Here is a 13,598-nt window from a genome sequence, read left to right as displayed (position 1 = left end):
CTTTAAGTCGGTCTGGCGGATGGTTGGGTCCATCCGATTGGTCTGGCTGCTTACAAACGGTCTGGTTACAGGTCCCTGCGTATCATATACCAAAATCAGGCTTGAGAAAATGAGGTAAGTTAGAGTCGTTTTTTGCCAACTTTGTCGCGTCTGGTAAAAGTTATATTTATAATAAAATACACATGTACTTACGCAGTGTAAATAAAATTCATAGCTTAAAATTAATCTTGCACCACATATAAACTTTCATTTTTTTATTTCCTTAGAAGTAAAATTTTTGAAAGTCGCTTATTACGTCAAGTATATAATATACACGTAGCTTAATGTAGAAAATTCAAGTTTTTAGCTTTTATAGACCCAGAATATTTCAATTCTACTAATGCTCATATCGAAACTTTAAGTCGGTCTGGCGGATGGTTGGGTCCATCCGATTGGTCTGGCTGCTTACAAACGGTCTGGTTATAGGTCCCTGCGTATCATATATCAAAATCAGGCTTGAGAAAATGAGGTAAGTTAGAGTCGTTTTTTGCCAACTTTGTCGCGTCTGGCAAAAGTTATGGCCGGCGGAAACGGTCTGGCATTGATGATATTCAATTTCTAACAACGTGCTCTAACACATATATAAAAATCAGCCTTGAGAATTTAAGGAAAGTAAGCACTTTTTTTTTTCACCTTCATCACTTGATAGCAAAAAATTGGCCGATGGGCCGAACTAGAAAATATGCACACATTAACCGCCGATATGAACTCTACATTGTCCCAAAGTTTCATCCTTGAGAATTTGAGGAAGGTCTGGCGGGCCTGGGCTCTGGGTCTATAAATAGAGGCAGACAACAGGCGGTATTCATTGGTATTCATTATTAATAAAAGGTGGTTTCAAAATCATAGACCGCGTTATCGACAGTGTACTGCTGTACATTTTATACAAATAACTCATTTCTAACCGCCAGGGGACTTCTTCCTATTATAAAAATTTAAATCTAGAACGTTTCCTCATTGCCGTCGGAAATGTCTGCTATGTCGGACGCATTAATTTGTTTTAAATTAATGTATAAGAAGAAACACGCTGAGCTCTTTCCTGAAGGAAATGCACTTCCAGTCCCTGGTTGGATTTATTTTCTAATCTCTATTGTTGTTCTAAAAGCGTTTAATCTTGAAATGTGCAGCGCTTAATAAGTAGTAGGTTCTTTTGGTGCGTTACTTAAACTTTACCACTTTTGAGTATGTGTTGAGACTAAAACGTTTTCGTGTTTATGTTGACAATTATATGTGTATGTTACATAAAATTTCTTGTTTTTAAGTAACGATTATAAAAAATGATTTCTGGAACGTTATTGATGCAAGCGTCAATAAAAAAGCTTTTCATGGAAAAAATATAGATAGTATTACACAAAAATTGTTATTTCTGATCTTAGTCCGGTATTTTTTAACCGCGATTGCTTGTGTTAATTTTTCCTGAAATCTTTCCTATCCTCAGACCTTATGGACCAATCTTAACAAAGAACTTCTGGGACTACTATTTATATTGAATAATTAGCAAAATAACTTGTACGTATTTTTATTTGACAAATCTAAAAATAGAATAACATAAGTCAGTTTTGACAACGAGGTATAAAAATTATCTTAGCGGCCTGCGTTCGTAGGCGGAGGTAAGCTAACCCAAAGATTCAAAAGAGGTTCGCCACATGCCACATCCTCTTTGCGTACGACTTAGATATTTGTATTGTACATTATCGTCCATATCAATTACGAGTACGTTTCTCTTTGAATATGTGGTTTATCCTATTGGCTTGGTATATCTAATCACCCTTTCATATATATTTCATATTATGTGCTTGGTGCCTGATTTTGTTTGAAGTAGAAAAGTCGGCAACGCATAAGTGGCTCCCCTGATGTTGCTTATGTCCATGGGCGGCGATGACTGCTTACCATCAGGCGGCTCGTCTGCTCGTTTGCTGCCTATTCCATAAAAATAAAAATAAAGTCAATATAATACCTCCAGGAGGACACATTAGCGACGACGTCGGCTTTGATAACGTATTCATATTAAGCCTTTCTTGACCGGTAAGTCCTAAAAGTTCACGCACTAGAATCACTTCCTTCACAAAGCTACCTTTGTTTTTGTTTAGCATTTTTGGCTGGTTGGGACCAAATTTTAGTTTTGATACTTTCCTTAACTATACTGGACATAGTTTGAACTGCGAAAAATAATAACTCATAACATCATTTATGTAGTATAAATGATACCCCCTTCTATCTTTAAAATTAATTTGTATTGAATACTACAGAAACTGTAAATATTGTATTTTTTGGATACATTTTACATTTCCTCATAAAACGTCCCTTAAAAGCTCCGATCAGAATACAGGCCCGCATGGAGGCTTTTGTCCACTTGTGTGATGACGGTGACTTTTTAAAGTAACGTCCTCTGTCCTATCCAATCTTTTTGAACGGCGATGGTGAATTGGTCGGTGTACCTGGATGAGCTTTAGTGCATTTTGTTTGATTTTTCAACAAGTTATAGATAGGTAGCTTGCCAGGTGTGGTTTGGTATATAGGGATACTTATTTACACCATTCTTACTTACAGAAAATGTGGCAGGAGTCTTACTTGAAAAAAGAAACAGTGTGTGTTTCTTTTTTAAATCCCAAATTTTACATATACCTACTGAAATCACTAACTTTCATAATCGCTCCCTAGTTCTCCTCTAAACTTTGATTATTTTGCCGTACGACCCGAAAATAAATAACAATAAAGAGGTATTACTGAAGATATAATTATGTACGAGTAAGTAGAACAGCACGGGTAGCATGGTCGCGCGATAGACGATAAAATATCAGGCCGTCCCTATCGCACTATTAGTAAGTGCGATAGGGACGGCCAGATGTTTTATCATTTATCGCGCGACCATAATTGCCTGCCAGGTGATAACTTTAATAAGCTTTCATTATCTTTAGGTAATGACTGTTAAACTTCTTTTTTTTTTTACCTTTCAGGTATTGGATATAAAATGAAGAAAAGTCTGGTATTTACGTTAAGTTTTATACCTCATAATACCTGAGCTTCCATAGTACTTAATCAAATAAATAAAATTCCACCGACTGCATGCTTGAATACAGTTCGTTCTGTTAATTTATTACGAATCTTGGCTTAATTTATTGCTTTAAAAGGAATGGATGCGAAATGAAACGAATTCTTAAAGAAATAGTTTTATTCTCGATTCCGACTAGAGCAAAGTAATTAAATTTATTTGGAATGTTACGAAATAGTTTCTGTAGTTACATTTATTTATGTCGGCAACCAAATAAGCTGGTTAAGAAAATCGTTGAGATTTTGGGGCGACAAATAATAATACATTTTGTTTGACAAATTCAAAATAATAAATGACGTTTAGTTATATTACAATATACGAGTACTCTTTCGTTCTTGCTTGATTTTCTCGGGAAAGAAAATAAAGTAGGTATTATCTATAAATAGTCTAATATATCTGTTGGAAATGTGAATAGTTTACTTAAGTACCAGTTTTTTCTTATAAGTTAATAAATACAGTAAAACTTTTAATTATATTCTAACTTTACATATTTTCTTAAAAATTTATAATTTACCTATTTAGATACAGAGATAATTGCTAACTGAATCATGAAATAAAACTGATTCAGGACTGTGATGATTAATATTGGAAAATTGTTTAATAGTACCAGGGTATAAATATATTTAGAAGAATAGCGAAGTGACTCTGATTTCTTTGGATAAATTATTTTTGTTTTGTCTCTTATAATACACAAATCTTTGGCTTAATCAAAACAGTTTTGACAGTTTCAAAAATAACCTTGAGTTAACCTTAACTAAACATATTTACATACCTTATTTGTAAGAATTAAAATAATGTCATTTATTTTACAGCTTAGGTATTTCATATAAATATATTAATTACAGATTTGTTTATTTGGCTAAGTTTTAGTGTTAAAAAATCAAATACATCATGAATTTGGTATTGTTATAAAATGCACAGATATTAGTGAGACCATAACAATCCAACGTGGTGCAATGTTAATGCCTGAAACAAAGAAAGAAAACGTTTAGTCACAAAGAATAGTGAAATAAGTGTTTGCTTTTCATAAGCTGAATATTTTTTTGAATTGCGTCATTCACAAAGACGCCAACCTTGACTTGTAATGTCGTATTATTAGAGGTATGGCAACTCTGCGCATCATCGTGTATGATACGTTTATGGTTATCAGCTTAATAAATGTAAGAGTACACATATTTTAGATTTTTTTAAAGATTCTCACATCACTGTTTCACACTTACTACTTAGAGCGAAACATCTCTTATTCCGAACACTGAATTTATTACAGTTCAAATAGGCTACTACTTTTAGGAGTGTAGGCACAAATATTTGTTGTCTACTTCATTAGTTTTTTTTAGGTGTTCAAATCGTAGGTATTATAGTGGACTACAACATTGCGCAAGGAATTATAACTTATACATTTTAAGTATTAAAATTACCACTATCTGGCGCAGACGTGTGCATTGAATTCGATGATTCAGGAGGCGTCACAGGTGGATCTGAAAAAAAAAACAAATACTTATAACTTACATCTTTTAAGTTTAAAAGTAAATCATAGATAGAAATCGTCACTTAGGATAGGTATTTTTAGGAACCTTGACGATTCAAATGACTTATGACTGCTTCTTTCTCATCAGTTTTCAAACTTTTGGAAGTATAAAAATTGCCTTAACGACATAGTGAATTCTATAATTTATTTAAATTTCTAGATCAATATCTTATATATATTTACAATATAGCAATTACAATACCTAATAACTAAAAACTTATAAGAATAAAAACATAAAACTATCCAAATAAACTATTCCCTGTCGTTCCTGGTGCAAAAGTGCCCATGACGCTCGCAGCATTTCCGCGTTGAATTACTATGGACAGATTTTGCACCAGGAACGACTCGGAGCGGGGACTTTCTCCTTTTTGCTTGAGTCCCCCGGAGAGCTCCCCGTCGTCTCTACCGATTATATTTGACCAGTTTTAAAATGCATTTTACCTCTATAAAAGATGTCCCTTTTTCTGCTAAAGTAGTTGGCGAGTGGCACTTGCATATCGCAGAGGATCTCGACCGTGGGAGGCAACGCGTCTACCCTCACCACGGCGCTGGTGAGCGCGGTGTACCGCCCTTCCAGTAGTTTCAGGGTGGTCTTAGCGTTTAAAGGTCTGCGAAATTACATGAACAATAAATATGAGAGATTTGTTTTACTCGTATGCAAATATTTTAGTTCTTTATCTCTATTCCACGTAAAGCCTGACCAGAAGCATGACTATTGCCAGGAAGGCGCTGTTATTCTGATGTTTGGGTTGACAGTTGAGTATGGTATGAAGCAAAATGTTCTAATACCGCAACATGGCGCGTAGTCATAACATAATATATTTCTGGTCAGGCTTTATATATGGAGGTGTGATCCGATTTTTTTTTTGTACATATTTGTTTACGTGAACACCTAAATTTTGATTGTAATAAGTAGGTAACTTTTTGGATCGTATGAATTATTTTTAATTTATTTTCCTTTGGAAAGCATTATAATTATAACAAGCTGTTTTCAAAAGACCCGCAATTTATTTCTGTAATTTATAAAATAGTAGGTTTAGCCCATTTTCCGTTAAATAATTAATTTGGGCTTATCGCTAAAACTATTCGTAGAAAATTAAGCGGTATTGAATATTAACTTCGCTCTCCAAAGCTAAAACTCACAATGAAATATCTTCTGAATGTTATTTCGGTCAATAATATTTGTCGATCCTGCCTCTGTAATATTATCAATACCTAAATACTCGAGTACGATAGCTAGTAGCAAAAAAATTTAATCCTCTTATAACATTATGATAGCCCAGAGATATTAAATTTGTATCCCTTTTGGTCCCTTTGGTCGGGATCGGAAAATTGCCAATGGTATGAAATCTGGAACGCCTGGCATTCGCGGTAAGCAGGTTCGACTAACTTTCGTTAGGAATCCGAATTATTTAGCCTAAACTGAGTTAGGAATTTACGGATACTTAGTTTGACAAAAACCGCTGGTTTCCCGGAACATAATTATGTTATTGAACCATAATAACAGATACAATGATATCCTCCTTGCGTTATTCCGGCATTCGCCACGGCTTATGGGAGCATGGGGTCCGATTTGACAACTAATCCCAAGATTTGGCGTAGGCACTTTTACGAAAGCGATTGCCACCTTCCAACCAGAACTAGGCTATACTAGGCTATACTCGTAGTAATATCAAATGACTTTTCGTACAAAAGTTCCGAAAAACTCATTGATACAAGCCGGGGCTCGAAAATGTATTCGGAAAATATTTGACGCTGCCGAGTCGTATTACAAGTAACATTTTTTCAAAAGCAGGCATTAGTTTTAATTGGTTGCCAGTTGTGTTCGTTACCATTATATATGAGAAACACGAGGAAGCTATAACATTTGATGAAGATAACCGCGCATTCCTGACGTCAAAACAAGGCAAGAAGAATAATATTTTTTTTGTAATTTTCGCTCATTTCCTATTTTTTTATTTTATTTTGTGAATAAATTTAAAACGCGATGCGGAAAACCTTATAATAGAATAAGATACACATATCATATCAAGAATGTATAATTGTGTATGTTTTCACATTAGTTCGAATACATTTTTAGTTATTTCCAATAACGGAACGAGTAGTTTCCCCTATGTTTCCACCAAAAGGAACGTCCAAGTGAGTATTCTACGAGTACGTTATTCAGCAGCGATTTGGAAGTTTGTTGCCCTCGCGTTCTGTTTGAATCGATTATGCGAATCGGATTCCAATTGTACTGCACTGGAAAGTTTCGTCTGTATGGAAACTGTTGAATTACAGTAATTTAATGGTAACAATACCCTTATTTTACTTAAGTAAATAGTGACAAAAGTGACAATGTGAAGCGCCACAGGCACAAAAACAAAAATAGTTATTTGTTGTACAAGGGTGCAAAGTTGTATGTTAAGACGATACAAGAGCGAAAATTCTAAAATGGAAAGGCCATAAATTATGCAAATCATATAGATAACTACTATTTCACAAGATATATTAGGATCAGATGTATATATCTGACCTATCATATCAATCGATCATGTCATGTGATATAAATAGTTAAATTTAGACTATTTATGTTGTTTTATTTAAAATACCCAAAATAACTACACTTTTTGAGAGCTTTGAGTACCTTTACCTCACCTCGTCGAATCATACAAGCTGACCCGTACATTAAGATCGCCCTGCCATGTCATTTTCATTATTTTTTATCTCGCGTTTCGTAATATATTTATCTAACAAACTATATATTTTTAGAAACTGCATAAATGTAGCTTTCTAGTGATATTTATTGCTTCTAGATCTATAGTGTGTAGAAAGGAAAAATAGGACAATGTTATAAAAAAGTTATAAGATTTTTATTTCATTTTTATTTTTTTTATTTTTTTTTATTTTAAGTACATTAAACACTAAAATAGCCATAAACTACAATGATTAGGGCTTTCGTGTGTTAAAAATAGTGATTATACCTGAAATCATTGACAAAACTTATTAAAATGTACATTCAGATCACCCTGTCGGGCGATTTAAATTATTTTTTATCACTCGTCCTTTAATTTTTTTTTTAACAAATTATACATTTTCTAAAAGTAGATAAATGTAGCTCTTAAATAATATTTTTTATTTGAAAATTACTATTACAGTTTTTATAAAATGTGCAATAATATGTATAAAAAAAATCTCGTTTTAATATTTTCCCATTTTATTTTGTATTTTTGTTCTAAAGTATACTTTTTTTGTTCTAAAAATGAATTCCTCGTCCTTAATTTATCCGAAAATGATATACCGCATGCCGTGTTTTGTATCGTTTTAGAGAAATATGGTTACAAAGGAAGCGCGGCGGCGCCAGCCTTCCCCCTCCTCCCTCCTAAATTAAGGGGGGCTCTTGATGCCTCCCGGTCTTTATCTACTCAGGGCCACCCAAGGAACAACTGTGCCAAGTCTCAGTGCTTAATCATAAATGCAGGGTTCCCATACAAGACAGCAATAGCCTCCCCAGTATCTCGACTGTTTCCTCCTTCAAAACTTAATCAATCGGAACAAAATCTGAGAATCTGAATAACAATGAAATAATATTATGCGTCGGACCGTTTAGTTTTTTTGGCTAATTGTTACCAATCTTGAGTATCACACCTTTTTTTTGCGGCATAATGAAAAAGGTCGTTTTTGGAAATTTTTGATTGGCTCTAGCGTCTTTAAAAATAAAAATATCAAAAAAATCAAAACGATCCAACAACACAGATAAAAATAATAACAATCTGTGTTGAAAAAATCATTGCTCTCTCCTCAAAAACCAGAGAGGAAATAATCGACAGTTTTTGTATGAAGAATTTACCCCTCGTGTATCGTCTTAACGCCGAGTGTGGAGTTGAAAAACGAGCAAGTGAAAGGAAAAAAGGTTCTATAGTTGAATCGCAAGCGAAGCGAGTGGTTCGAAAATAGAATCCTGAACATGTCGAGTTTTTCAACACACGAGAAGTAAATAGTTATTTGTTATACAAGGGGGCAAAGTTGTATTTTAACGCCGAGTGTGGAATTGAAGAACGAGCAAGTGAAAGGATTCTATAGTTGAACCACGAGCGAAGCGAGTGGTTCGAGAATAGAATCCTGAACTTGCGAGTTTTTTAACACACGAGAAGTAAAATACATTTGCACCCGAGTGTAACACAAAACTTTTCCCCTCACTATAGCGAGGAAACTACAACGCAAAAAATGCACTTATCGCTGCTTCCAGTAGTTCCACAGGTGGTAAATCATCTTTATTACTAGATTCACCTACTTTTATTAATTTTAAAGCATTTATTTTGATTTTATTCAAGGTCAAATTACTTTACCCACTAGTGGATAAAATGCGTTTTTACCCGCTGGTATTAAAGGACAAAACACGTGTTTCCGAGCTAGTAAGGGGAAAATACATTTACCCCGTGTGTAACACATAACTTTTCCCCATACTAAATATAGCGAGAACAGTAGGTACAACGCATAAAACGCGTTTATTATTGCTTCCAGTAGTTCCACAGGTAGTAAATCATCTTCATCATAGAATCACCCACTTTTATCAATTTAAAAGCAGAAAAAAATACTATATTAAAGGTAAAATTACTTTATCCACTAGTGGATAAAATTCGTTTTTACCCGCTAGCAATAAAGGATAAAATACGTGTTTCCGAGCTAGTGAGGGGAAAATATAATAATGTTATTTATACAATATTCAAATGTTATGTTACACTGTTTAGCGGCGCGATTCAAACTTCAGATTTTTAGATACAATATAGATTGGATGTTTGTACAAAAATATCACTTTTGACATGATCGATCCATGGCGAATATTATAAATCAGGAATCAGGAAAAAATATTCATATGATATCGAATTTGTCAAGATGAAAAGGAATCTCGTAACTCTTATCGATTTAAAATACTCCGGTCATGTTTTAATGTATCACCAATCATTTCGAGCTTCCTCTTCTCCGCACTTTTATCGTAAATCATACAGTGTACCTTGTGGCAGAAAGAGCATGGCAGAAGTCAAATTTCCAACGGATTTGTACCAACTTAGAATTAATATTTCGAGATGCAAATCTCGGTACTCGCATAATGAAATTGAGATCTTCTGTGACATTCGATATTCACGTTGGAAGGCAATGCATGTTGAGGTTACTGAGGCAATTTTTAACATACAGCGAAGTTAAATCGATTCGAAAATTCAAAACAATATCCTGCCCTCTTCAATTTTCAACCAGACATTTATATGTATAAGACAAAAGTCTTTCAAGGAAAACTACTTTCACCGTAATCTATAGGAACAATAATTATGCATTCTAATTTTACAAAAACTATTTTTTTCTTATCGCTTAAACTAAGAAATGAAAATACGCCATTTTACTTTCATGACTTTCTCTTATTGTTGCTTGGTTCTTATTTTCTTTCCTATGCCCCGTGGGCTGTAGTGGCCCGATTTTTTATGAGAATTTTCCGTTCATTTTATTTAGACCGAGAAAAAAAAATATAAGACTCTGACTACAGAATATAAACCTCATCGTTTACTCTTAACTAACAACTATTTATACCGACAACCAGGTAGGTGGTTGTTGCCCGTTTCCAGAAAGGCTATAAAATAAATACATTAGTGAAATATACATTGGTGCTGTGAGCTATAAATATCGCGATAGGCTAAAAAATTTAGCTTCCGTATTATCCGGCGCATCAATTACTACTTAAGATATTGCAACTGACGGCTTATCGTCACTACTTTGAAACTATCTCGTATCTCACGCTGCTTCTCAAAGTTAAAACGCAGTAAGTCTATATGCATTCCATACATACTTACTACAATTTTCTTTTCATTGACAGATGAAGATACAAGTTTTTTAAAAGTAGTGACGTTATTCTGATTGTAGTAACTACTTGGTCCAGGCCCCGTAGCCGAATGGCATTTCTGCGACGTGAAACGCCACCGAAACGCCGCAGAAATGTAGTCTGGCTCTGTCGCGCCAATATTCAAGAGCGATAGAGATAGATAGCTACGAAAGAGATATGATCGTGAGCGTTTCGTGAGCGTTTGTGCATTCGGCTACGCACACTGAATAAGGATGCCGACTACATAAAAAATGGCATTCTGTTTTAGTCCGTCAGTTAGATCGTCCAAAAATACTGAACACGTATTTTTCGCTTTTTCTAATTAATGAAAAAATACAAAGATATAGAGCATCAAGTTCCAGAGAGTTCTAAGTAAAAATTGTACCTAGGCGTGACGTCACGCGAAACTTCAACGCACTGTACCGTCGTCATTTTTCGTTTACGAAGAAAAAAAAAATACGTGTCTAAAATTCTTCGATAATCTAATCTAACTGACGGACTAATTAGTTTTTTAGTCGTCTCGAAGATATTGCAACTGACGGCTCATTCTAATTGTAGTTACTAGTCCTGAATTCCCCTTTGGCTACGGAAACTACGTACTGTACTCACCTATTTCCTGCTAAGATAATAAGTTCCGGCTTCGGAAACACTCCTTCGGCAGAACAAATGATGTTGAGGTACCCGTCGTCGAGCCTGTCTTGTATCATGTCGAAGCGAGTTTCTGGCACTAGAACAAAATTGGTAGGTGTTTACTTGATATAGAATAAATAAAAATAAAAATCCAGTTACTAGCTTTAAGCTACAATAAAAAGAAACAGGTTCTTACTTAACAAATATACGATAGTGAATTAACACATTAAGCGCTGGTGGCCTAGCGGTAAGAGCGTGCGACTTTCAATCCGGAGGTCGCGGGTTCGAACCCCGGCTCGCACCAATGAGTTTTTCGGAACTTATGTGCAAAATGTCATTTGATATTGGCAGTCGCTTTTCGGTGAAGGAAAACATTGTGAGGAAACCGGACTAATCCCAGTAAGGCCTAGTTACCCTTCGGGTTGGAAGGTCAGATGGCAGTCGCTTTTGTAAAACTAGTGCATTCGCCAAATTTTGGGGTTAGTTATCAAAGCGGAGCCCTGGCTCCCATAAGCTGTCGCAAATGCCGGGATAACGGAAGGAGGATGATGATGATAGTGAATTAACATTCAAAAATATATTTTAAACTACTAACCCTAGCGAGCGTAGCAACTTTTCAAAACTATAACTTGCCTTAAACTAAGTTACACACAATAATGACGAATAAGTAACAGCTTAAATATAAAGGCCTTCCTCTAAATAATTAGCATTTATAAAATGGACAGGCTAAACTCAGTACGCATGAAATTAACATATTAGTACCAACATTATTAGTTTATTTTGATTTGAATTTAAATTGCATGCCCTTTGATATGGATGTCATTAACTGGCAGTATTCTGATCGGGGTAAGCTCTAGGCACGTACATCCAACGGTCTATGGTCACGCAAACAGTATTGGATAACATGATGGATGTGTAAAGAATTAGGTATCTAGAAACGATCCACATCTATCAATAAAAGCGGAGCCCAACGAGAGTTATAGAAAAATCGTTCTCCTAGGAGAGTTATAAAATTTCTAGTGCCGTACTCAACTTTTTTTATATCTATTTATTTATATTGCGAGTGGCAAACCGTCGCGATTTTCCGTCCCAAGTTGCACAATGTACCTACTGTAACTTTCAACCCCTTAATTTCTAGAGGTGGCACTAGAACTTGAGCAGTTTCGTGTGCCCTGCTTACCCCTTTTGGGAATACAGTCGTTTATACACATACAACTTATTAAGATTCAGTGCCACTCTTGGCAATTAAGGGGTTGAAGTAAAACGAATTTGTGACACCACACAGTTCAACTATGTTTTTGTGAAAACGTGGTTTGCAAGGCAGGAGTTTCCATTCGCTTTACATCGTTGTCGATTGTTTTAAATATTGATGGATTTTATCGTATGCAAGATGGCAATTTGTATTCCATTAGTTTAGCATACGGCTTCAGTTTTACTTCGCCATTTTCTGATCATAGGCTAGATTAATTTGGAGTTGTTTACTTAGCGTTCCAAAAAGCATCTTGAATATTGAGCCCGGTTATTTTGTTCGGAGTTTGTTCCATTTTCCATTAATGGAACATTAGTGGAGCATTAAAGTCAAAATTGGTTTAGTTTGTCGCCTAAATGGCGGTCTGGTATATTATTTGGGTGATGCTTAGCTTGTAACATCAATTTTACGCCGTTAAATTGAATTATAACTTTTGATATAAAATCAGGTGGTACATTATAAGTTTATACTTAAGCCAAGCAAGTGTGATCCTGTAATTGGCTTTCCATCTCTTATTCATTAGTGGTATATTGTAATAATAGCTGTTGGATCTCCAAAACCTAAATAAATTAGTAAATATGCTTTCATTTTTAATGCATGTTAATTATAAGATGTAATGTTTTGAAAAGAAGTGGCCTGCCGAGTTTCTTGTCGGTCGCATAGTGGATATGCCCCTCCAACTGAGGGGGGACTGAAATCTTCTCGAGGCTGAGGCGTAGGGTTAGAGCCGGCGTAGCTTTATTTGACGTTCATATGCGCATTGTAATATGCCTACTTGGAAAATAAAATATTTCATTTCATTTCATTCATTCATTGAAATCCTTACACACACTAATTAAATTTGTAGGAGCATATTATGCTTTGCTTATAGATACCGTGACTGCTAGCACATGCTAGGCGCGACATTATGTCGCTGCAACACAGCTTAGAAAAAAATGTGTGCTTTTTCTAATCGTATTACCTAATACTATAAGGACGGGTACTCGTAGTTTGTGGCGCTCGTGCCAATCCCGTGCTCCTTCTGGTATTTGATAAAAATACTAAGAAAGAAAACTACAAAGAAAAAGAAATCAAGAATATCCTTATCGACAGCCATTTTTCCAATTTATTTAGATTTTCCTTCTGGAAAGCAACAAAATAATATTTTAGCATAAGTGAGCTCACCACATCTATCTGCAAGCAGGTAGGTACTTATGTGGTAAACGTAACACAGAATAGTGCACTCGCATAAATGGATAAAGTTACCCGG

At 35.0% G+C, this 13,598-nt stretch overlaps 1 protein-coding gene across 1 annotated transcript in view; it reads right to left on the bottom strand.

Moving 5' to 3' along the window:
- Positions 1-3,256: 3,256 nt before the first annotated feature.
- Positions 3,257-13,598, bottom strand: part of LOC125229175 — a 36,146-nt gene continuing 25,804 nt past the window's right edge. Inside the window, exons 5-8 of the mRNA XM_048133965.1 lie at positions 11,080-11,197; positions 5,061-5,227; positions 4,510-4,569; positions 3,257-4,057 (exon numbers count right to left, since the gene is read on the bottom strand). Of these exons, the coding sequence (XP_047989922.1) occupies positions 3,981-4,057; positions 4,510-4,569; positions 5,061-5,227; positions 11,080-11,197 (422 nt within the window). The 3' untranslated portion in view covers positions 3,257-3,980. The remainder of the gene's footprint in view (positions 4,058-4,509; positions 4,570-5,060; positions 5,228-11,079; positions 11,198-13,598) is intronic.

The sequence above is a fragment of the Leguminivora glycinivorella genome, chromosome 8, assembly GCF_023078275.1.
Source record: "Leguminivora glycinivorella isolate SPB_JAAS2020 chromosome 8, LegGlyc_1.1, whole genome shotgun sequence".
NCBI classification, from domain to species: Eukaryota; Metazoa; Arthropoda; class Insecta; order Lepidoptera; family Tortricidae; genus Leguminivora; species Leguminivora glycinivorella.
Note: the sequence above shows the minus strand (reverse complement) of the source record. Positions and strands in the feature narration are given on the sequence as shown.